Source organism: Emiliania huxleyi, assembly GCF_000372725.1.
Source record: "Emiliania huxleyi CCMP1516 unplaced genomic scaffold EMIHUscaffold_35, whole genome shotgun sequence".
Taxonomy (NCBI): Eukaryota; Haptophyta; order Isochrysidales; family Noelaerhabdaceae; genus Emiliania; species Emiliania huxleyi.
Genome location: NW_005199363.1, coordinates 789,857 through 812,480, shown reverse-complemented (window position 1 = coordinate 812,480; position 22,624 = coordinate 789,857). Strand labels below are relative to the sequence as shown.

Genomic DNA, 22,624 nt, shown 5'->3' with positions numbered 1-22,624 from the left:
GAGGCTTTTGATGAGCTGATTCGTGGCGAGTATGCCGGCATCGGATTTGTGGGAGGCCTCTCACCATCTGCGTTGCTGTCGGAGGCAGCTCTCGCGGGCGTTGAAGACGCCTTGACCGGCGACGCTCTGCGAACGCAGGCCCGTCTTGCTTGCAGCGAGGCGGCGAGTGGCGGCGGCAGCAGAGCGGCGTCGGCAGCAGCCGCGAGGAAGATGACCGACGTGAGCGCCACCGAGGCCCCATGGATTTGAAGAAAAGAATTCACAAAAACTCTCTCGCACAGCACACAGGTGAGAGAGAGAGAGAGAGAGAGAGAGAGAGAGAGAACCGCCAATGGCCGTTATCCGTTAGTGCGGACGTCGCCGCGGCTCGCCTCTGCCGCGGCGGCTGCTGCGCGCACGCGGCGGCGCCGCTCTCTCGCGAGACGGCTGGCGACGCGGCTCGCCGCCGACGTACGGTGCGCTCGTCCGACGGTCCGCAGCGTGGCGTGCGCGGCGCTGAGCGCGGCTCTGCGAGCGCCTCTGCGCCTGCACTGCCTGTCTCTGTTGCTGTTGGTGGTGGTGGTGCTGCTGCTGCTGGTGCCGATGCTGCTGCTGGCGCGGCGCGGCTGTGCGACTGGGCTCGACGCGCGCGTCGCGAGCGTCTGACGCGGCGGGCGGCGTCGGGCAGGTGCGCTTCTCTCTCGGGTGGTGGTGGTGGTGCTGCTGCTGCTGCTGGTGGTGCAGATGCTGCTGCTGGTGCGGCGCGGCTCTCCGACGCGACTCGATGCGCGCGTCGCGGCTATCTGACGCGGCGGGCGGCGTCGCGGGCGGCAGCGGTGGCGGCTCGCGGGTGGAGGTGGAGGCTGGTGGCTGTGGTGGACTTTGAGTTTATTTCATGGTCGTGTACGGGGACCGGGGGGTCAACCGGGAGGCAGGGGGTTCAACCAGGCGACGGAGGACCGTGGGCCATCGCGGGGACCAGCCCGTCCGGAGGACGCACTGGGTAGATCCGGATGGTCTTCACGCCGGTGGGTGGCACCGAGGCGTCTGGGACGCTCAGCTCTACCTTAAGCTCCTGAGGGGCGCGTGGTTGTAACCACGTAGTATGACTACAACCCACCACAGACACCCTCCCCCACTCCTCACGTGTGTTCACACCCTCACCCTCTCCTCTCTCCTCTCTCTCTCTCTCTCTCTCCTCTCTCTCCTCTTGTCTGTGCTGTCTGCCTGACTCAGGCACTCAATCTGCCGATGCGTGATTGTGTGTGGGCTGCTCCGAGGGGGCCCTCTGTGCGATCCGACGGGTAGGGGGGCTGTGCCCGGGCGGTGTCCGGTGTGGAGTCCCCTTCTGATCCCGCCTGGGATGTTGGGTGTGAGGTTGTGGCGGCTTCGATCCCAAGGGGGGGAGCTGATCCCACTCAATAACCAACTCTCAGGGGCAGTAGGTGGGCGAGCTTCAGGCACGCTCATCTCGATCGTCAAGACGTTGCTACGCGCGGTCTTCCGCGGGGGGAGCTGCGTCGACGGGTGCGGGACCGCGGCGCAGCCAGTGCCGTGGCGATGCCTCCGGCTGTTTGCGGCGGGCGGCTTGCTGCTCGCTGCGATGGCGAAAAACTCGTCTCGCCACACGCCAAGGGCTTATGCTCTGGCGAGACGTGAGGCGCATGCGCCCAGGAGGGGAGGGGGCATGTGTAACGACACTGCTAGAGATGCCTTTCGGGGCCCAGAGATAAAACTTCTGTGATGCCATGCGTGACCTAGTAGTGTCCCCAGCTATGGGCGTGTCCACGTTGGAGCCAGGTGTGGTGTGGGCGCGAGAATAGCTCCGCCGTTCATGGAGGCAACCGATGCGAGTCGACTGGTGTGTGTCGTCGTGGTTTCGTATCAAGAATTCTCTCTCTCTAGCACACAGGTTCGACACAGGTACCAAAAGAGGCACAGAAAAGAATTCTTAAAATACAAGCCTCTCTCACAGCACACTGGCACGACAAGGGCGCGGACTGGCGCGGACTGGCACACACACCGGCTCACCACCGGAGCCGCCTAAGCGACTCCGTTAAGAACGGCAATGCACTCCGCACCATGCACAATGCCGCTCTCCCCGCACGCTATAGCTCGTTCACCGTCTGCCACGCCACGGCGGTGTGGAGGACGACAGACAAGCGCTGCATCTGCAGCCCGTGCCAGTTCTTGGTGGTCCATGTGACCTCGTCCAGGTGCTGAGCGTGCGAAAGTTTGTTGCTCAGCTGGTTCGCCGCCTCCCTCAGGGTGCTGCGAACCTCCTTTCCAAAGCCTCCGAAAGCCTCAAAATCAAACAAACGTAGATCGCAATCCTGCTCCCGCGCAAAGCGGTAATCGCCTGGTAATCGCCATCCAGCTGCTGGAGCTTTCCCTTGGGGGCATCCTCCTCCTCCCCCTCCTCCCCCTCCTCCTCGGCCTCCTCCTGCTCCTCCTCCCCCGCCACCGCCGCTGCCGTCGCTCCCGACGGAGACCACTTGCCGCGCCCTTTGACCAACTTGAGCAGCCCGGTCTCCGTGTTGCCAAAACGCACATAGGCCCCCTTCCAGCCGAGCCGAATTTCACCCTCTCCATCCTTGCCCTTGCTGTTGCTCGCGAGCGAACTCGTAAGCTTCAGATCGGCAACAAGGCGCCTGTGCCCCCTGCCGATGTTTGCCGCCGCCAGGCCCATCGGCCAGCGGGGTGGAGCTCCGGTCTAGCTGCTTGCCCATCGATGCTGCGTCGGCCTTGCGGCCGGGCTATGCGCTCGAAGGGGAGGGTGGGCGTAGACGCGGTGGCGTCTAAGCCCGGTGTTGCCAAGAAGTGTTTCCTCTCACGCGACGGATCTTACGCTTACGTTTGCTCAAGGGGGGGAAGCTGGGTGAATACGACACTCTGTCGCACTCACGAACTGAATCAGGAGACCGCCGGTGGCCCGAGACTGAACGACAGGGCCCGCACCGGGCCCTCACACGACTCTCGTGTGGCGTTCAGAGAGTTCGTTACACACAATGGGACCGCCGTCCTCCTCAATTCGATTATCGGGACCCCCGGGGGTCGTTACATGCGCCTCGTCATTCCGGTACGAGCTCCATTCGCGGCTCCAATCGCCCCAAGTCACCACGGAGGACTGTCCCAAAAACCCTCCTCCGTGACATGGTGTGTGTCGTCGTGGTTTCGTATCAAGAGAATACTCACTCACACACACATCCTTCACACCAACAGGCAGGCGGGGAAGTGCGGCGACGTTGCCGCGCGGCGAGGCGCAGGGGGCGGCGCGCGCGACGCGAAACGAGCCTATGCCTCGTTCAGCGGTCCTCCTCGGCGGCGGCGGCCTCCGCGGCGGCGGCGGCCTCCGCGGCGGCGGCGGCCTCCGCCGCTGCCGCCTCCATCCTGGCCGCCTCCTCGGCCTCCTCCTCCGCCCGCTTGGCCTTAGCCGCCGCTGCCGCCTTCTGCAGCGCGGCAAGCGCCGCCGCCGCCGCCTCGGCTTTGCGGCGCTTCTGAGCGGCCACCTCCATCCGCATACTCGCGAGCCGCGCCTCCTCGCCTTGCAGCGCCGCCTCGCGCCGACCGAGCTCCTCGAGCGCCTCGTTGAGGTCCGCCCGCTTCTTCTCTACGCAGCGCTGCGCCTCCCCGAGCGCCTGCGTCGCCGCCGCGACGCATCCCTCTTGCTCCGAGATCTGCTCCGAGAGCGACGTGGCGGCGGGTGCCGGTGCCATGGCTGTGGGCGGGCCGCCGCCCGGCCGCTTTTTGCCCCGCTTAGAGGGCGCGAGGCCGATCTCGTTGGCGAAGAGGTGCACGTCAAGGTACGTCGAGTTCAGGTTGACGCGGCGGAAACAAGTGCCCCTCCCGTTGCGGGCGACCTCCACAAACAGCGTGCCGCCGGTCGTCTCAGTCTTGAGGAAGGCGGTGCGGCCGGGCAAGGGGTCGTTCTCGCAGACCACGTCGATGAGGAAGCGGCAGAGCCCACCGCAGAAGTACTTCTTACGCCCTGCCTCGTCCATGCGTGAGACATGGGGGAGCAGCCGCCAGTCCGGGTCGCCGAAGGGGATCTCGTCTACCTCGACCTTGATTTCGTCGCACTTACCGGCAGCGAAAGTGTGCTCCGCCATAAAGGTCTGCTTCTTAGTGTCGACGACGATCACCTCGGCTGGCATCATGTACTCCGGGCAGAGTGCCGTCTCGCCGTCCGCCTTGGTCAAGACTCCGTACTTGATCTCGACGCAATCGCTAACCTTGACCGGCGGGGCGGCGTCGGCCGCCGCACCGGACACTAGCGCTCCTCGATCATGATGATGTTGGGACTCCTTACGTGAACGTACGTGTGTTAATGTGTATACGGTGCGGAGAGTTATATGCAGCTGCACGGAAAGCTACTACGGAGGTTATGTACACCCCTCTGTCCACGGGGTTGATGTTGGCGCTGGTGTTCTCCCTTCGGGTGCATCGTGACAGCTGACGACGGGATTACTAATGGCGTGTCCTCCTCATCCGATTCGGCTTCTCCGCGGACTCACCTTCCGTCCGGCGTGGCTCATCCTCCATGCCGTGAATAGACCAGGATGCAGGAAAGGGGTTGCTTTTTTTTGGATAAATCGCACGACAGCCAGCTGGCGTGTGACGACATTCCTTATTTCGGCGGCTGCTGCAGTCGGCCGTCGCCGCCGCCGTGCTGCCGCTCATCATCGAAGGATGGGAGAGCGTCCCTCCCGCCTTTTATAAATAAATCAGCCAGCTGACGTGTGACGACACCCTTCCTTATTTTGGCGGCGGTCTAATTACGCAGAAGCAACACGGAAACACCGTACGCCCGCCGCGCGCGGCCCGGGGCTCAAATTGTCAAAACAAATCTGAAAACACTGCGCACAACTACAAACTAAGAGACGACAGGCCTGCGCGCCTGGCGCCTGCGCGCTGCGGCCGCGCGCGGCGAGCGATTTCATTTCGTGCACACAGCGCACGAGGGCGACTGCACAGTGGCTCTCACAGCCTCCCGGGGCCGTTTGCCATGGCAAGGCGGTGGCCCTGCGTGGAGGGGCGGCCGTATCCCTGCGCCGCAAGCAGCTCAGCGTGCGTCGGCCGCCCAGCTCGCTGGCACGGCTCTGTCCAGACGTGGTTCGCATCATAGCACCCCACCGGCTTCGATGGTCCGTCCGTCGGGGACAGCTGGCCTGGCTGAGGCAGGTCCCCTTCGAGGAGACACTGCCGCGGCCGGACGGCTGCCTTCTCATCCGGCGGCGCGAAGCCGAGGGCCTGCTGGACGCCGTGCCCCGCCTGGTCGACGTTGGCATAGGCGGCAGCGCCCAGGGCCTTGCCCGCCTGCGCGAAGGAGGGATGGAGTCGAGGAATGAGCCCGAGTAGAAGGGGGATTGGGAGGGCAGGCTCAGTGACGGTGCGTGTCGCGTGTGTCTGCGTGTCGTTGAGCAACAACGTACTCGAGTGCATTGCGGAGCCCGTCTTTTACTCGACGCTCTCGCCCTCCATCATCGCGTCGACCTCCTCCCTGCTCTTGAGGTCGCCTGTGGCGAAGCTGCTCGCTGCGTCGATCATGTTGCTCTGCGTGCCGCCCTGCAGGCGCATGTACTCCGCATCGGCCGCCTCTGTGCCTTTGCCGTCGAGCTGTGCCTATGTGTGTGCTATGCGTGGCGTTTCCAGCACCGCCTGCATCGGGGAGTGGCGTCGTCCGGCTGATGCGTGGCCGTGATGTCGTGCCCCTCCACGCCAGCCCCGGGCATCATGGCTCTCGCCATGGAGGCCGGCGTGAGTGACCCACCACCGCTTGCTCCACGGCGGCATGGCCAGCGAGAGCAATCCTCTGTGTTGAGACCGCAAAAGGTGTAGTCAGAAGCAACATCCTGCAGATTGCGATGCCTCTCGAACGGCGGCCGCTTGTAAAGCGTCTCGCCGCGTGTGCCGACGGGGAACTTGACCGTGCGTCCATGGGCTTCCTCGGGAAGTCGGCGCCTGGCCTGCGCCGCCGTCGCGACTAACCACATCATGGCGAACGCACGGTGGCTGGCGCCACGGATGGAGCAAGACTCAAAAGCCTCGGCGGACCGCGGGGAACGCCGAAATTCAACAAATAAGAACTGAATTCCGGAAAAGCGTGGGCTGGGTAACCTTTTTTGTGAAAAGGAAGAAACAACAGAGCGTGCGTGCGACACTGACGAAATTAAGGGGGACAAGGTGTAGCTCTCCAGGCGGCAGCACCAGGACGCCATCACACACACCTGTCTTGTCTTCTGCGCATGTGAGTGCCCACTGCAGCACCATGCCAAAGCGAGCCAGGCAAAAAAAAGAGAAAAAAAGGAACAATCACCGCATTCGCCGACGGAGCGCCGCTATCCGCTGGGACCCTGTCCGGCCGACGGTCCCTATCCGCCGCTGCCCGCCGCTGCCACAACAATGGACGCCTCCGCGATCGCCGCCATGTCGGAGCTCAACATCAAGCACGTGCGTTGCGTCGACGCCGCCTTCTCGCCCGACGCAACGCTCTTTCGGTCGAATATGCCGGTGCTGCAAGACTCGGGCGGCCGGCCGTACTTTGCTCGAACAGAACTTCTCTCGATGCTTCAGGAGCGTGGCCGCGACTGCGGCGTTGCTCTTCGTGACGACGCGTACCTCCACATCGTCTCGCTCAACTTCAACGGGGAATCGCCCGACTTCTCGGCGGAGCAGGCCTTTTGGCGCGACCCGGCAAATAGCCAGCACGGCGAGCTGACGACGTGGCCATTGGGCTTTCACGGAGCCTTCGGCACCTCTGTCGTCTCGCCCGAGGGCTTCACCGACGCCGAGAAGTCCTCCATGTCCGAGTCCGCCGTGTGGCAGCTCGATGACGTGCCAGGAAAGGTCGCGCTTTTGCGGTCGATGCTGGTCGGCTGGAAGTGGGGGCCGCTCAAGCGCACAGATGGGCGGCAGCTCGCCCTCGTCGTGCACTGCACCGCCGGCTGTGACCGCACGGGGGAGATCATAGGCTCGTACATGATGGCCCACACCAATGCGACTGCGGTCGAAGCGTACGCGAACGACGTCGACGCGTGCGGTCGGCTTCCGTGCTACCAGCACACGAATGGCATGGTCTGGTACTGCCTCTACCTCCAGCACCACGTGTACAAGGACAAGCGCCTCGGCGGCTGCACCGAGTTCGCCTCGTGCATCCCCTTCGGGTGCGACTGCATGCCCACCAAGACCGCGCTGCCGGATGGCGCCACCGAGAACATCGCCAACCTCCGCTCGCTCATTCCGGCCGCGTTTGGCGACCGGGGCTACGCGTCGCCGCCCGTCCCCGTGCATTTGGTAGACCCGGGCTTCCCTTACGTTGCGCCGTGCGAGGATGGCTACAGCGGCCTCGGAGCACAGTGCGCGGACCCGATGGCGGACAAAGGCTCGCCCACGACGCAGCTCTGGCAGTCTGCCGGCGCCTCCGTCTCGACTGTCCGTCTCGCGTGCAGCTTGTGCGCCGCGCCGAAGGTGACGACGTACGACGTTCAGGAGTACTCCAACGAGGATTGCTCCGGCGAGCCCTCGCTGCTGAACTTCCGGTCGATCCCGGAGAACTCGACCTCGTGCGTCCCTTATGCGGGCGTCTGGGTCCACGGCCAGCACTGCGACGCCTCGGACAATCGGTTCAAGGAGACTATCTTCACGGGTGAGGGCTGCAGCGGCGTCGGGCAGGAGATGACCTTTCCGTCGGGCGAGTGCGTGCCCCTCCCGGGCAGAGACGGCGCCTCGCTCCGCATCACATGCCACTTCCGCCCGCCACCACCGCCCGGTCCCGGTGCAAAGTACCCGCTCACCGACCCGGTCGTGGCCGGGCTCCTCGCGACGGCCGTGCTCGCCGCCCTCTCCCTCGCCGCCAACATCTGTCTCTGCGCGAAGCTGTGCCGCACGCGGTCCGCGGGCGGTCGCCCCGCGACGCGAGCGCTGCCGGTCATCGAGCTCAAGCAGCCATCCTAGATGTGGACTGGGGAAGGCCGGTACACGAACCAACATCACGCGCCAAGCCTCCTCGAGCGCGCCGGCGGCGCGGCAGTGATTAGCTGGCGGCGTTGGAGGCGAGCGCCGCCCTCGAGGCGGCCAAATCAGCGCTTCGAAAGTAAGCTGCGCGCGCAAAGCGAGCGAGAGCGGCTGGGAGTCAGACCAGGGCACGCAAAATGTATCTCGCGACGGGGACGTGTCCCGAGCGCGCGCGCACGCGAATGTGGCTCGTCGCTAGTCTGACTCTCACACTCGGACGGCTCGAGCTAGCACCCCACCGCGCGAACCGATGTGCTGGCTCAGCGCGTGTATCACGGGGGCACCCGATTTTGTCTTCTCGCATAGCAAAATAACATATTGCGCGTGACGCAGAAAGACGACCCCAACCCAGCGCAAGCCGCAACTCGCACACGCCCTCGCCCGACGCCTGAGCTCCGCAGACGACCGAACACGCCGCCTGCGAAGTTCTCGCACCATGGGCGGCACATGTGGATCAGTCCCCGGTTCTCACCTGCTCTCCCCTAGCCTCGCGCGCGTTCAGAATCTCCACTCTAATCATCTTTCGCCTGTGATCAGCAGACGCAACTGTATCGGGCGCCTTTTTGCACAGAGGGTCCGACGTGGCCTGCGGCTTCAGAAAGCCGGAGGCGGCGCGGGGGCCGAAGCAGCAAAGGTCGTGACGAGGTCGCCGACGGTGGTCTGTGCGCCGTGGTACTCGGTGATCGCTGCGCGGGCCGGCAGGAGCATCAGCGCGGCGATTGCCGCGGCGAGCGGGATTGTCGCCACCCAGGTGAGCGCGATCTTGCCGAACAGGGCGCAGTCGGACCTAAAACAGGAGCGCACGTCCCTGTCTTCCAGAGGCGGCCGGTGCCATTGCGCCCGAGAGGCGCGTGCCCGTGGACGCCGTGCTTTGCCATGCCGACAAAGACGATCGCGCCCACCTGGCAGTGCGTCGACGAGACGGGGAGGCCGAGGCACCTGCGAACCGGCGCTGCATGCTCTTCCCAACTGAGACCAGTCCCAGTGTCCCTGCTTGATACTTGGCGGAGGCGAGGGCGGTGGCGGTGAAGGCGGCGGAGGCGAGGGTGGTGGCGGCGAGGGCGGCGGGGGCGAGGGCGGTGGGGGCGAGGGCGGCGGTGGCGAGGGCGGGGGCGGCGAGGGCGGCGGAGGTGAGGGCCCGGGCGGCGAGGGAGGGGGCGGCGAGGGCGGGGGCGGCGAGGGCGGTGGGGGAGAGGGCGGGGGCGGCGAGGGCGGTGGGGGAGAGGGCGGGGGCTGCGAGGGTGGGGGCGGCGAGGGCGGGGGCGGCGAGGGCGGTGGGGGAGAAGGCGGGGGTGGCGAGGGCGGGGGTGGCGACGGCGGGGGAGGCGAGCCGAGGGCGGGGGTGGCGGCTACGCACGTTGCGATGACGACGGTGCACGTCGAGGCGGACTCGACGCAAAAGGCCATGTGGTAGTTGATCTCGGCGATGTCGGTGCCGAGCGTCTTGATCACACGGTACCTAGACACACGGTGGCAGACACGGCTTGGGCAAAGCCGACATTAAAGTCTGCATGAGAGACTGGGGCGGCGCCCGAGGGTCATCACGCCGAGAGCCACAAACGCGCCAGCGATGGACATGATCCACCACGGCGTTCCCGTCGACTCGCACTCGACCATGTCGGACGAGAAAGCAGTGTAGATGGCGGAGAAGGCCGAGGTCGAGTTGGCCTACGCCTCGGCTGACCTCGGGTGATCTCGGCCGGCCTCGGGGTCGGCGAACAAGGCCGGTGTCGAGTGTGGACCGTGTCGTTGGCGCCGTGTGCGAACGACTCGAGGAATGCGACGAAGACGACGATGTATCTGAGGCACACGAGAGGCGCACCCGTGCCAGGGTCGCGCGGCCACACAGATAGGGCTCCTAGCAGGCTCCCGGCGACTCATGGCCGGGCGAAAGCTTGCACCGGAAGACGTGTACTGCGTCCTCGTGCGACTCGCCGACCTCTTCGCAGCAGGCCTCCATCTAGAGGGGCGAGCGAGGAGGAGCGAGTGAGGGGGGCGGGTGCGATGGGGCTGCCGCCAGTACCCCCTTCCCTGTCTTCCTCCTCCGGTATGATTTCGGTCGTTTGCAGCCCATTGCCGCCCGGGCTCGAGTGCTTTGCGGCGATCGAGTCGACCAAAGACGAGCGGGAGCCGATCGAGCCGAGGCTGTGGACGCTGCCGTCCATGCTCCCGCCTGTGGGACCGTGTCATGGAGGTGTCAGGAGCTCAGGACGTGTCATGGCCGTCCACGCTCGCGCCAGAGTTTTGCCGTTCGTGGGGGCCGCCGCCGCCGTAGAGCCAAAGAGCCCGGCGCCGTAGGTCTTGCTCGAGAGGTACCTCTCCTCGAGGTCCTTGTACGACGCCTGCTCACGGGCGTGCGGCCGTGCAAAGGGCCAGGCGTATTGCCGGCGTCCTAGGTAAGGTAAGCTAAACTTCTCCACACTACAACGTGGTGGGGCAAGGGGGGGCGACCCTCGCGTCTCCACGTCTGTCTGGACGACAGGAGCCCCACGGCAATCAAAGTGCAAGGCCCAGTACGCGCGGGTGAGGTGTGTGTGTGTGTGTGTGTGTGTGTGTGTGTGTGTGTGTGTGTGTGTGTGTGTGTGTGTGTGTGTGTGTGTGTGTGTGTGTGTGTGTGTGTGTGTGTGTGTGTGTGTGTGTGTGTGTGTGTGTGTGTGTGTGTGTGTGTGTGTGTGTGTGCGTGCGATACGCCTCGAGCCGTATCTCCCCATATCTCCCCATATCTCCCGACGCCTCGAGCCGTACGAGCCGCGCCGACAGCTCCTTGACCGCCTTGTGGCTCTGCTCCTGCTCGTCGCGCAGCGCGCGGACCGTCGGCATCGCCTAGGCGGCAAGGAAGGTCTCGGGCTAGACGAGCGAGACGGGGAGCGGCAGAAGGGCGGCAGGGGCTGAGGCGGGACAGATGCGGCAAGGGCGGCAGCCGTGGCAACTGGCAAGGCGCGGCAAGCGCGGAAGCGGAAGGAGGGGGGGGGGGGGTCGCTGGGGCGCCTCACGCACGCGCGGGACGAGGAGCGACGTGTACATGTGGGTCGCCCCGGCGACAACGCACGCGGTGAGGGCTTGCTGGGACCGCTCGAGGTGCTTGGTCGGCTTGGACCTGGGTAAGGTAAGGTAAGGTAAGGTAAACTTCTCCACACACACGAGGTGGTGGGGCAAGGGGGGGGCGACCCTCGCGTCTCCACGTCTAACGACAGGAGCCCCACGGCATTCAAAGTGCAAGGCCCAGTGCGCGTAGGTGAGATCTGGGCGTGCAGTGCAGGCGGCTGAGGCGGAATGTGTTCTGGGCCGGATGAGCGGCACGGGTGGGTTGAGGGCTGAGGGCAGGGACTGGGAAGTGTCTCGGGAGAGTGTCCCGGACTTGATCATGATGAGGAACGTCATGATCCACGCCGCGATCGAGTAGAGGAAGGGCGAGAGAAGGAGGGCGTTGGAGCCAGGCCGCCGCGTGTCGAGCGAGGCGTACTTGGTCGTGGTGTAGATGAAGACGGCGATGCAGCCGGAGAGGACGGGCGAGATGACCCAGCTAGCTATGATTGAGGTGAGGCCTCCCTTCCACGCCTGTGAGCCAGAGCGCACAACATTGAGTGGGCAGTTGTGGGGTGGCTCGCCAGCTCCGTCGGCCGTCTCTCGGGGGGTCTTCACCCAATTCAGGCACCCGATGCCGTCCATGTCGGCCGAGCCGACCATCGTCATGCCCACGACGCCCGCCACGATGGCGTGGGTGGTGGAGACGGGCATCGCAGCAAGGGTGGCGAGTAGGAGGAAGATGGCCGCTGCGAGGAGTGCGCAGAGCATGCCGACGGCGTAGACAGCCATCCCGGAGTGGCAGTAGCCGCATGCCCAGCAGGCCGGGTCGGTGGTGGAGGCGACGCCCTTCTTGATGGTGTCGCTGACACCATAGCCGAGCAGCGTCGCGCCCAGCCACTCGCCAAAGCCTCCCAGCGTGACGGCGAGGCCGAGCGGGATCGCGCCAGAGCCCACCTGAAGGGGACGGCGGTGGTGAGAGAGGTGGCAACGGTGAGAGAGCGTTGGTCTCGGCTGACGAGGGGCGAGGAGGCTCTGAGGCGGTGGATCACCGTCGCCCCCCAGGCGTTCGCACTGTCATTCGCCCCAATCGTGAAGCACATGAAAGCGGCAGTCACCGCGGCGACAATGAGCAGGCCGCGGTTGCCTTCCTGATCAGCGTAGACGCCGTTGTAGGGTGAGCAGGTGAACGGATCGGCGGCCGCGGCAGCGCAGTCGAGGACGCCGTACTCGCAGGCTTGCGACATGCCTCGGCAGATGGTCGGCCGTCGGCCATTGAAATTCGGCGGATATTCGATTGTTTCTTTTTCCGGGTAGATACCCGCCAAAGCCAAAGCAAGAAGCCAAGAACTCTCCCTTTGCTGCCACTCATAAAATCGTTGGGTCGCTTCAGTTCACGAAGTCCCCCCGTGGGCCGACCCTCCGATTTTAGAGAAGAGAACAAAGGGAGTGAAGCAAGAAATACCTACACCAAACTCGGTGTCGAACCACCAGCCCGACGCTCACTACAAGTGACTGGCCAAGCGCCAGTCCCGTGCCTAGTGTTCAGCCCCGCACGGTTTGTAAAATTCGTGTATCGCGCGCCTTGCGGGGGGGGCGCGGAAAAGAGGAACCTCTTAGCGCCATCGCCACGGTGCTGCATGCAGCGCCGGGCGACGACGGCTTACCGCCTCCCGGTCCCCCTCGGCACACCTCCGCTGCTCAATGTTTGACGGCTCGAACCCGTGAAGCTTCCCCGTGCGCGGGTTACCCCGCACACGGGTCAGCCTGCCAGCCACGTATCCACGCAAGCGTGGTCCGCGCGCATGGCATACAGGCGTCCGTCAGACAGCGCAGAGGCTAGGCGACCGGGGAAGGACTAGCTCAAGGGCAACACAGCGTCACCAGCCGTTGGCGCGCAGAACGAGTCTGCGGCCCTCCGTTGGGACGAGTGCGCGACGCGGTTGAACCGCTCAATATGGCTGGCAGCTCGCGCTGCCGGCGGGGTTGGTTGGGGAGAACCGGCACGGGGAGGGCCGGCCTCCCCGGAGGGGTAATTCTTGACTCACATGATCGCTGCACTCGTGCCATTCGCGCTGGTCAGCAGCGCGCTCAGCGCGCCGCACCGGCCGCTTTCGCCTGCTCGCGTATGCACCCCACGGCTCGTCGCGCCTACCTCCGATGGTGGTGGTCCTGCGCCACCATCGGGAGGCGAGGCCGTCGCTGACGCCGGCGACGGCGGCATCGTGCCGGCGGTGCTGCATGAGGAGATGCGAGACTCGTACATGTCGTACGCGATGTCGGTCATCATGTCGCGCGCGCTGCCGGACCTGCGCGACGGCCTCAAGCCCGTCCACCGCCGCATCCTCTACGCGATGAGCGAGCTGAACCTCTCTCCGGAGGGCTCGCACCGCAAGTGCGCAAAGGTCGTCGGCGAGGTGCTGGGCAAGTTCCACCCGCACGGCGACCAGTCCGTGTACGACGCACTGGTGCGGATGGCGCAGCCCTTTTCCCTCCGCGCGCCGCTCGTCGACGGCCACGGCAACTTTGGATCCAACGACCCGGATCCTCCGGCGGCGATGCGGTGAGCCTCAGAGCCCAACACCCGTAGCCAGAAGTCAGCGCTAGAGAGGGGAGAGGGCAGTGCAGAGCAGCGGCAGGCCCATCCGCCCAGGGGCAGAGACTGGCGCCTCTCGACGCACCCGCGTCGTTTGTCGGCCAATAGGTACACCGAGTGCAAGCTGCCAATAGGTACGTCGGCCGCTCGGTGTGCCTATCTGCAGAGACTGGCCAATAGGTACACCGAGTGCAAGCTGCAACGCCTCGCGCGGGACTCGCTGCTGACCGACGTCGCTCTGGACACGGTCGACTTCACCGACAACTTTGACGCGTCGGAGCGAGAGCCGATGGTCCTCCCCGCTCGGCTGCCGATGCTCCTTCTCAACGGCGCGTCCGGGATCGCCGTCGGCATGGCCACCAACATCCCCCCGCACAACCTTGGCGAGCTGCTGTGAACAGCGTCGCTTCACACCTCTAGCTGTGAACAGGCCACCAATATCCCCCCGCACAACTTGGGCGAGCTGGTCGACGCACTGCAGGCGCTGATCTCAGACCGCGACGTGTCCGACGCAGAGCTGCTGCGCCGCCTGCCCGGCCCCGACTTCCCGACGGGAGGGATCATCATGGGCAACGCCGGCGCGCGGGACATGTACACGACGGGCAGAGGCTCCGTGGTGCTGCGCTCGACGACGTCCATCGAGGCTCTCCCTGCGGCACGCGGGCAAGGCTCTCGGCAGGCGATCATCGTGACTGAGCTGCCCTATGGCACCGCCAAGAACCCGCTGCTGGAGAAGGTCGCCGCGCTCGTCAACGCCAAGACCCTCGTCGGCATCTCCGACATCCGAGACGAGTCGTCGCTGGCTGGCACCCGCGTCGTGTTTGAGCTGCGGAGGGACGCCGACCCGCTCGTCGTCCTCAACCAGCTCTTCAAGAAGACGGAGCTGCAGAAGAACTTCCCGGCAAACTGGATGGCCGTCGAGGGTCCGGGCAAGATGCCCGCCCGCCTCACCCTCCGCTCCGCCCTCTCCTCCTTCCTCGACTTCCGCGTGGAGTGCGTGCGGCGCCGCACGGCGCACTTGCTGGCGAAGGCGGAGGCGAGGCTCCACTTGGTGGACGGCCTACTTCTGGCCACGCAGCAGATCGATGCCGTGATCGAGGCCATCCGTGGCGCACCCTCTGTCGGCGACGCTCGCGAGCTGCTCACGTCTTCGCGGTTCGGCCTCTCGCCGGAGCAAGCCGAGGCGATCTTGTCGCTGCAGTTGCGCCGCCTCACCGCCCTCGAGCAGTCAAAGCTCGATGATGAGAGGGCAGACTTGCGTGCCGAGGTTGCACGGCTGTCGACGCTGCTGTCGGAGCGGTCAAATGTCGAGGCGGCAATCTCGGCGGAGCTGGAGGAGCTGAGGGAAGCACACGCGACGCCGCGCCGCTCTGCGATCGAGGTGGAGTACGAGGAGCTGTCTGACCTCGACCTCACACCAAACGAGGGGTGCGTCATCGTGCAGTCGGCGCGCGGCTTCGTCAAGCGCATGCCCCTCGACGAGTTTGAGGCGCAGGGCCGAGGCACGCGAGGCAAGGCGGGCATGGCCAACCTGGGAGACGGCGACGCGGTGCTGCGCATCTTCTCCTGCGCGACGCACGACACGGTCCTCTTCATCTCGGAGCGCGGCATCGCCTACGCACTCGAGGCGTTTCGCGTCCCCGTCGCGTCACGAACAGCCCGCGGCGTGCTGCTGCAGTCGCTGCTCCCGATCGCCGCCGACGAGTCGATCGCGCAGCTGCTGCCGGTGTCCGAGTTCAGCGAGAACGAGTCGCTGGTGCTGCTCACGCGGCACGGCTGGATTAAGCGCACGCCGCTGCTTGCCTTCGAACGGATCACCGCGCGAGGGCTCATCGCTGCGTCGCTCGGCGAGGGGGACTGCCTCACGCACGCCGCCGTGTGCACCGAAGCCGACACCGTCATCATCGCATCGCGGCTCGGCCAGGCGCTGCGCTTCAACACGGACGCCAAGCAGCTGCGCGCCTCCGGACGCGCCTCGAGAGGCGTCAAGTCGATGCGGCTGCGCGACGGCGACGAGATCGCCGACATGGACGTCGTGCGCGTGGGGGACCGCCCTGCGGACGCCATCGTGCGCGGCGGCGAGGCGGGCGGCGAGCGAGGTGGGGAGATGCTGCTCGCGGTGACGAGGGGAGGGTATGGCAAGCGGGTGCGGGTGGACGCGTTCCAGCCTAAGGGGCGCGGCGGGCAGGGGATGATCTCCATCAAGTTCAAGAACCGCGACGACCGGCTCGTCGGCCTCTCGCAGGCGCGCGAGGAGGACCAGCTGCTTCTGATCACGAAGAAGGGCGTGACGGTGCGGCAGGCCGTCGCCGCCATCTCGGAGCAGGGGCGCGCCGCCACCGGCGTCCAGCTGCAGCGGCTCGACGCGGACGACTACGTCGCCTCCGCCGCCATCGTGCCCCCCGTCGAGCAGGACGACGCGGCGTGAGAGGCTCCACGCGGGAGCGTATTGCGTATTTTGGAGGAACGCCCTCTCTTCGAAGCTTGAGCGATCGACTTACTCGTACACTTATCACTTTTGTCGACACCCATTCGTGCACTTTCAGACACCACACCTAAGCGCTAAGGCAGCGCGATGTCTCTTTTTGTCGGTTCATACTCAACAGAAACAGGACTGGAGCAGCGTCGGACACGCACAAACTCAGAGGTCAGAGACAGTCGCCCGACGCTGGTCCCAAAGAGCGACAATAGAGAGGATCGTGTGTGATACCCTGATAGGAGGACACCAGTCACCACGCAGAGGATGTCTACAAGCCCGAGGGGGCTTTGCTTGTGATGTGGGCTGCCACACACTGCGCACGCGACCCCCCGCGCGGCACACTGGAGTGCACGCTGCTGTGAAATAGACATCACGCCACACAGTCACCGTCACAGTCACCGGCCGGGAGCTCTCGCCCAGCGACTACCCTGGTGTTAGTGGCGCGCTCTCGGCAGGACGCACTACGAGCCCGCGCGTGCGCGCTCGAGGCTATATCAAACGAGCCACGCCCTCAAAGGTCGGGTCCACCTTGGCCACCGCCGCGGCGAAGCAAGACGGAGTCCATCGGGAGGGCCCCGCGCGGCGGCTCGTGTCGGCGCCGGCGGCGCGAAGCGCCAGGAAGCAGTCGCTGTGGCCCGCGGCGGCAGCGATGTGAAGCGCGGTGAGGCCAGAATCCTCGGCCGCGTCCAGCTCGCACCCGGACGCAAGTACCGCCTCGAGCACCGCCACGTTGCCGGTTGCTGCGGCGCAGTGCAGTGGAAGCCAGCCGTTGGCTCCCCGCGCCGAGGCAAGCGCCGGGGACGCGGAGAGGAGGGCGCGCGCGCACTCCTCCGCTCCAGAGAGGGCCGCGCAATGCAGCGGCGAGAGGTCACTCGCAGTGTCTGCGCTAAGTAGTTCCTCTCGCGGGCAGGGGTGCTGCTCAAGCAGGATGCGGAGGCAGTCGGCCGACCCGCCGAGCGCGGCGTAGTGCACCGGCCCGAGACCTGTCATGCATGTGTAGTGGACACGTCAGCAGACGCGCCGTCGGCTATATGGTGACCGCGCGAGCGGAACGGACGTAGAGATATGGACGGGTAGCATGGAGGCGTGGCGCAAGATGGCAAGAGAGGGGTGCGTTCAGGAGTGAAGGGAAATAAGAGGTGTTGGAATTGTCCCGCACCGGATGAGCAGGGCGCGTGCAGCTCGGTCGGCGACAGGAGACGACAGAGCTCGCCCAGCAGCTCCCGCGAGCGGCACCAAGCGGCGAGGTGCGCCGGCCTCAGCCCGTTCCGCGTCAGACCCGCCGCAGGGCTCGCGCCAGCCCGTAGCAGCGCGATGGCCGCCCGTTCCCCTGTCTGCCCGCGCGCAGCGGCGAGGCAGAGGGCCGTCGCGCCGCCCATCCGAGAGGCGCGAGCATCGATCGCGTCGACGCCAAAAGTGGAACTGAGCGTCTTGATTGCCTCGGCGTGCCCTCCGAGCGCTGCGAGGTGGAGCATGCCTACAATGGCCACGGCACTGCTGTGTGGGACAGTGCAAGATCGACATAAAGGGGGGCTGGGCGTCTATCATTCACTGCTGGGGGGAGGGGAAGGAGGGTTGCAGTGAAGGAAGGTGGAGGTCTCGTCGGAGGCACTTGTGAGCACTGTGAAGACCGTGCGCCGTCAGGACCCCGCCAGGACTCTGTCAGGACTCTGTCAGGACTCTGTCAGGAGACTCTGTCAGGACTCTGTCAGGACTGTCAGGACAGTTGCGGGAGCTCCACAAACCAGGTTGCTCTCTCTTGGCCCCCGTGTGCGGTGTGTTATGTGTGCGGCCTGGCCTCTCCAAAAATAACCCGTGGCCCTCTGTGGGCCATCTGTGTGTCCGCCTTGCTTTGCGTTCCATACGTGGCTGGGTTCACAGCGATTGTAGGAAAATGTCGAAAACACTTGACGGTCGCGGCCTTCCGACTCGCGCCTCCGCCTCACTGGCACTATTGTAGCCCTGGCCGGTGCGCGTGCAGAGTTGAAGTTCCGGAGTGAAAATTCGAACGCGTTCTCTCACGGTGACCAAAAAATGTCCACCTAGAGGCACCTCCGGAGGCAGGCCGCCGCACGCCGGCGACACAGCTCCAGCTGTCGAGCTGACCCGCAGCTCCTCTCAGAGCGGGAACTGTGACGAAAGTTGACTGAGGCGGTTGTCAGGAATCATCATACGGATCACATGGTGGCTCTCTCATGACGGGCAACCGCCCGACCACTCCTGGGTGGCACTGCCACCGGTGTCGCTCGACGTCCTGTCGACAGCGTGCCGACAGCGACACAGACCATGTGGGACGCGTCGAGTATCGACCTCTACTGCTTACCCAGCCTTCGAGTGTATCCTGACTGTGGTCCCACACCCACTGGTGTCCATCTCAGAGACCGCAGGAGGTCATGAGGGTCGATGGGAGTGCCAACCCCACAATGCCTAAAAACCCAGCCCAGTACTTTAACACACACATATCGTAATATCGTTATCGAAGATAGAGCCTAGCTTTCAAAAAATCGCCCAGACCACAATGTACACGTCTGCAGCCTTGGGGGAATCTGGGGGCTGCGCGCCATGACCTTCTTCCGCCGAGGTGTCGCCATTCTCGCACTGCAGTCCGCAGCGCGCGGAGACGGGGCCAGAGAGAGCGGCTCAGCGGGGATGCGCTCCATCGTGGTGGGCCTATCCCCTCAGCTGGCAACCTTGGCCTTCTTTTTCGGCGCCTCCTCTTCCTCCTCCTCCTCGTCGTCGTCTCCCTCCTCGCCGCCCTCCTCGTCGCCCTCCTCGTCGTCCTCGTCCTCGTCGTCCTCGTCCTCCTCCCCGGAGTCCTCCGCCTCCTCCTCGTCGTCGCTGCCGTCGCCCGCCGCCCCCGCTCGCTCCTTCATGCGCCGAATCACCTCCTCGATGGGGAGGTTGGCCTCCTCCTCCAGCGCGGAGATCTCCTTGGCCGTGTCGGCCTGCGGGCAACAGGAACTGCAGGTCAGATGAGACGCTCAGCCACGCAATCACGGCACAGCGCAGCGGCAGTGAGCGATTCGGGCGACGTCCGGCCAAACCCCTCCCGCCACCCGCCCGCCGCGCCTGGGGCAGCGCCTCCTCCTGCTGCAGCGTCGACTCGTCGTCGAGAGCCGCCTCGGGCTTGAACCTGTGGCGGCGGAGCAGGACGGGACGGGTGTGGTCCGACGCAGAGGAGGCGTGGCGGCGGGGCGCGACGCACTCGTCGTCCTCCGCCTCGGCAGCCTTGCCGGGCGGCGCCGATGAGGCCGCGCTGGTCGCCATGAACAGCGGGGGAGGTGCTTTGAGCGGCGCGATGAGCGGCGGCAGAGAGAAGAAATCAAACCTCACTCCCTGAGTTATGTGTCTGTGTGTCGCTCGTGCGTGTCGCCATCATCTGTCCAGCGTCCACCCATACCGCGTTTGTCCAGTCCGAGCCTGGCTGTTCTTCACCTTTCTACCTAACCGAAATCACTACAGTAATTAACACCCATTCTTACGCGAATGCACTGACGTCTGAACACGCTGATCGTCTCGATCTGAACACACTGATGAGTCGTGCGTGCGGCCGGCGGGGCCGCCGCACTCGGGGGCCTACGTCTCGATTCCGGAGTTGCGATCGGCGCCCGATGATGTCGTCGTCGCCATTCGCGCGCGTTCGAGCCGCTCTCTCTGGGGCGACGAGACCGAGGAACCGGGGTCGCTCGGTTGCCTCGAGCCGGCCGTCGCTGTGAGGCTAGCTGTGAGGCCCTGTGGCAACGAGCCCGTCACGTCGTCGTCCGACAGCGCGCGCGGCAGCCGCAGCCTCGACACCGAGGCCGCCGGCGCCGCCTCGGCGGGCCCGGCAGGCCGGAGATGGCTCAGCGAGCCGGGGTTCGCCACCCACGGAGGCTTGAGAGTCTTGCCGCCGCCCGCCTTGCCGCCGCCGTCCTCGCGCGGCGGCTTCCCCTTGCCCCTGCGGCCCCACCAAGAGGGTTTGCTCTCCGGAGCTGCAGCGGTCGTGGCGCTGCCGGCAGCCGACGGCTCGGCGGGCTGGCGCGGCTCCACGAGCGGCGCCGGAGGGACGTACGGGGCGCGGAGCGAGGAGGTATGCGTGAGAGGCAGGACGGCGTGCTCCGGCGGCGGCGTGCCTGGCTCGGCTATGTCGATGGCGACGGTGCCGTGGGAGGAGGAGGGTACCCCTCCCTCCTCCTCCCCCCCTCCCCCCTCCTCCCCGAACCTCAGCTGCTTGACGGCGCCAGACGGCCCCGCAGCGCCAGGCGCCGCCGCCGATCGCGCCGTGCCGGCCTCAAGAGGAGAGAACGCAAGAGGAGGAGAGCGGTCGCCCGAGCTGCCCGCCGCCGCGTCGGCAGCGCTCGACGACCCCGCCTCAGTCGAACCGCGCCTCTGAGTCAGCTTCTGAGCCGCGTCCGTCTCCCGCAAGACCGCGGACGTCCGCTTTCGGTCCGAGTGACGGTCGGCGTCTGCGTCGCGCTCCAAGGCGCGCGACTTCCGGTCCGATCGGCGGTCGGACGGCCTCTCCCTCCCGGACGGGGCTGCGGGCGCGTCGCCGCGCGGAGAGAGCAGCTCCGACTGCCTCCCCGACGCCTCGGAGGCCACGGAGGCGTCCGAGTAGCGCGGAGCCTTCGAGGGCCGCTCCTTTTTGCGGAGTGTGCCGGATGCCTCGGGGTGGAGCTCGAGCCAGAGGCCCTGCAGGTCGTACGCGACCTGCTCGAAGGTCGGCCGCTCCGCCGGGTCGAGGGCGAAGCACGCCTCGGCGAGGTGGGCGACGGCCTGCGGCCACTCTGCCCGCGCAAAGCAGAGCACGCCGGGCAGGCCTCCGGGGTTGGAGGTCGGCTGCATCTCGCCCTTGGTCACCTTGTTGAGGAGGTCGAGTGGCGAGATGTGGCCGGACTCGAGCAGCGCGGCGAAGGGCGGCCGGCGGGTGGCGATGTGGACGAGCAGCCCGCCGAAGGACCAGACGTCGCACGGCTTGCCGTACTTGTCCTGCCGAAGCACCTCGGGCGCCATGTAGACGGGGGTGCCCTGCATCGACATGGTCATGTTGATCGAGGCGAGGCCGCGCGCGTTCTCGAGCGCGTCCAGGCCGAGACCACGCCGCGCGCCCGGTGCCTCGGCGGTGAGTGGCTTGACGCGCGACGCGCCAAAGTCTGCCACCTTGGCAGTCATCATTGGCAGCTTGAGCAGCACGTTGCCCGGCTTGAGGTCGCGATGGATCACGCGGTGGTTGTGGAGGTACGACATGCCGCGCGCCACGTCGAAGGCGATGGAGAGGTACGGGTTTGCCCACGTCGGCCGCGAAGCTTGCGGGAGCGCAAAGCCGCCCGACGTGCTGGCCTGAGACGTGAGCGACAGCGTCGCCTCGCGGTCCGTCGCCTTGTCGATGAACTCGTCGAGCGCGAGGTCCATCAGCTCAGTCAGGATCGCGTGGTTCCGCTCGCCGTCCGAGACGAGCCCGAGGGTGAGGAGCACGTTCGGGTGGCGCAGCTTGAGGGCGAGCTGGCACTCCTCGACGAGCAGCTGCATCTCGCGCGCCGTCATCTTTTGCTTGACGCGCAACTTCTTGCAGGCCACGTCGGTCGAGGAGTACTCGGCGCGGTAGACGTCGCCCGCCGCGCCCGAGCCGATGAGCTCCGCCAGGTGGCAGTCCTCCCACGGAATGAGCTCGAAGCGCGAGAAGGCGGTGATGGCCGACTGCGAGTCGTTCGAGTCGAAGCTGCCCGCTGCGGACGCGAGCGCCCCACCGGGGCTGGGCGCCCCCGCCCCGGACGCTCCGGACGCGCTCGACTTGCCGCCGCCGGACGAGTACATGGGTGCTTTGGACCCTCCCCTCGATGCGCTCGACGCGCTCGACGCGCTCGACTTGCCGCCGCCAGACGAGTACATGAGATTGCGCCCGGCGGCGGCGCACTGCGGCAGCGACGGGCACATGGAGACGTTCGGGTTGGGTCCTCCGCCAGGGGAGCGGCTGTCTCCCGGCAGGGCCCCCACCACCGAGACCGCGGAGCCGCGGTCCCTCGCCTCCCGCGCCCGCTTCGCCCGCCGACGGTAAAGGAGGAGGCCGACGACGAGGATGGCCGCTACGCCGGCCGCGGCTGCGCCGCCGATCACAGCGAGGGGGGCTCCCTCGCCATCGCTCGGTGTGAGTCCCTGGGAGACGGGCGACAGCGGCGGAGAGGTTGGCTGCCCGGGCGGCCTCGGTGGTGGGAAGGTGTACTCGGTCTCGCCAGCTGTTGGACGCATTACGAAGCTGATCTTATCATTACAGACAGGAGGTCTTGTCTCGTCGAGGGAACAGTCGATTCGTACCGATAAGAGAAAATTGAGCCCCCCAGTCTTGTTAGACTTTAGGAGCACCGTCGCTGCAGTTGGCTCCGTCTCGTCTAGCAAGGGAGTCTCCACGAACGTCACCAGGGCGGTGTCCCCCGGTGCCGGGACAGAGCCAGCTTGGGTTATGGTCACAAAGAGGTTGCCTTCTGTGAAGCACGGGTTGGGTGTGTCTCGACGCGCTTGGCAACCGCTGACTCGTTGATCAAGAGCGTCTATGACAA

General features: G+C 66.1%; 5 protein-coding genes across 5 annotated transcripts; 1 reads left to right on the top strand and 4 right to left on the bottom strand.

Annotated features, from left to right (window-relative positions):
• Positions 1 to 4,814: 4,814 nt before the first annotated feature.
• Positions 4,815 to 6,009, bottom strand: EMIHUDRAFT_435892 (hypothetical protein; the record flags this gene model as incomplete). The annotated part of the gene is made up of 3 exons (XM_005772982.1): positions 5,676 to 6,009; positions 5,412 to 5,601; positions 4,815 to 5,295 (listed from the first exon to the last, which is right to left on the bottom strand). Coding segments are annotated over exons 1-3 (768 nt in total), but the record flags the coding sequence as incomplete, so codon positions are not given.
• Positions 6,010 to 6,949: 940 nt separating this feature from the next.
• On the bottom strand, positions 6,950 to 12,283 carry PTA11 (putative inorganic phosphate transporter). The gene is made up of 13 exons (XM_005772981.1): positions 12,069 to 12,283; positions 11,635 to 11,973; positions 11,351 to 11,550; positions 10,981 to 11,089; positions 10,726 to 10,815; positions 10,205 to 10,334; positions 10,016 to 10,165; positions 9,870 to 9,933; positions 9,735 to 9,792; positions 9,524 to 9,660; positions 9,350 to 9,451; positions 8,848 to 8,931; positions 6,950 to 8,779 (listed from the first exon to the last, which is right to left on the bottom strand). The coding sequence occupies exons 1-13, from the start codon at positions 12,261 to 12,263 to the stop codon at positions 8,587 to 8,589; spliced, it is 1,851 nt and encodes a 616-aa protein (XP_005773038.1). The 5' UTR covers positions 12,264 to 12,283; the 3' UTR covers positions 6,950 to 8,586.
• Positions 12,284 to 13,265: 982 nt separating this feature from the next.
• Positions 13,266 to 16,040, top strand: TOP (DNA topoisomerase; the record flags this gene model as incomplete). Its single annotated transcript, XM_005772980.1, has 3 exons — positions 13,266 to 13,579; positions 13,793 to 13,958; positions 14,043 to 16,040. 3 exons carry the CDS (start codon positions 13,266 to 13,268, stop codon positions 16,038 to 16,040), a joined length of 2,478 nt encoding a protein of 825 aa, XP_005773037.1.
• Positions 16,041 to 16,580: 540 nt separating this feature from the next.
• EMIHUDRAFT_208561 (hypothetical protein) lies at positions 16,581 to 19,358 on the bottom strand (the record flags this gene model as incomplete). The annotated part of the gene is made up of 4 exons (XM_005772979.1): positions 16,581 to 17,074; positions 17,251 to 17,568; positions 19,148 to 19,224; positions 19,297 to 19,358. The coding sequence occupies 4 exons, from the start codon at positions 19,356 to 19,358 to the stop codon at positions 16,581 to 16,583; spliced, it is 951 nt and encodes a 316-aa protein (XP_005773036.1).
• A 309-nt stretch (positions 19,359 to 19,667) lies between these two features.
• On the bottom strand, positions 19,668 to 22,316 carry EMIHUDRAFT_208560 (hypothetical protein; the record flags this gene model as incomplete). Its single annotated transcript, XM_005772978.1, has 3 exons — positions 19,668 to 19,823; positions 19,956 to 20,028; positions 20,293 to 22,316. 3 exons carry the CDS (start codon positions 22,314 to 22,316, stop codon positions 19,668 to 19,670), a joined length of 2,253 nt encoding a protein of 750 aa, XP_005773035.1.
• Between the last annotated feature and the right edge of the window lie 308 nt (positions 22,317 to 22,624).

Bases quoted from the DNA above. Each gene is read 5' to 3' on its own strand.
- PTA11 (XM_005772981.1), bottom strand. From the start codon at position 12,263: ATGTCGCAAGCCTGCGAGTACGGCGTCCTCGACTGCGCTGCCGCGGCC. The intron at 9,661-9,734 runs GTCCACACTCGA...GCCGAGGCGTAG, and splicing joins CACACGGCGCCAACGACACG to GCCAACTCGACCTCGGCCTT. The intron at 8,780-8,847 runs GCACGCGCCTCT...CTCCTGTTTTAG, and splicing joins GCAAAGCACGGCGTCCACGG to GTCCGACTGCGCCCTGTTCG.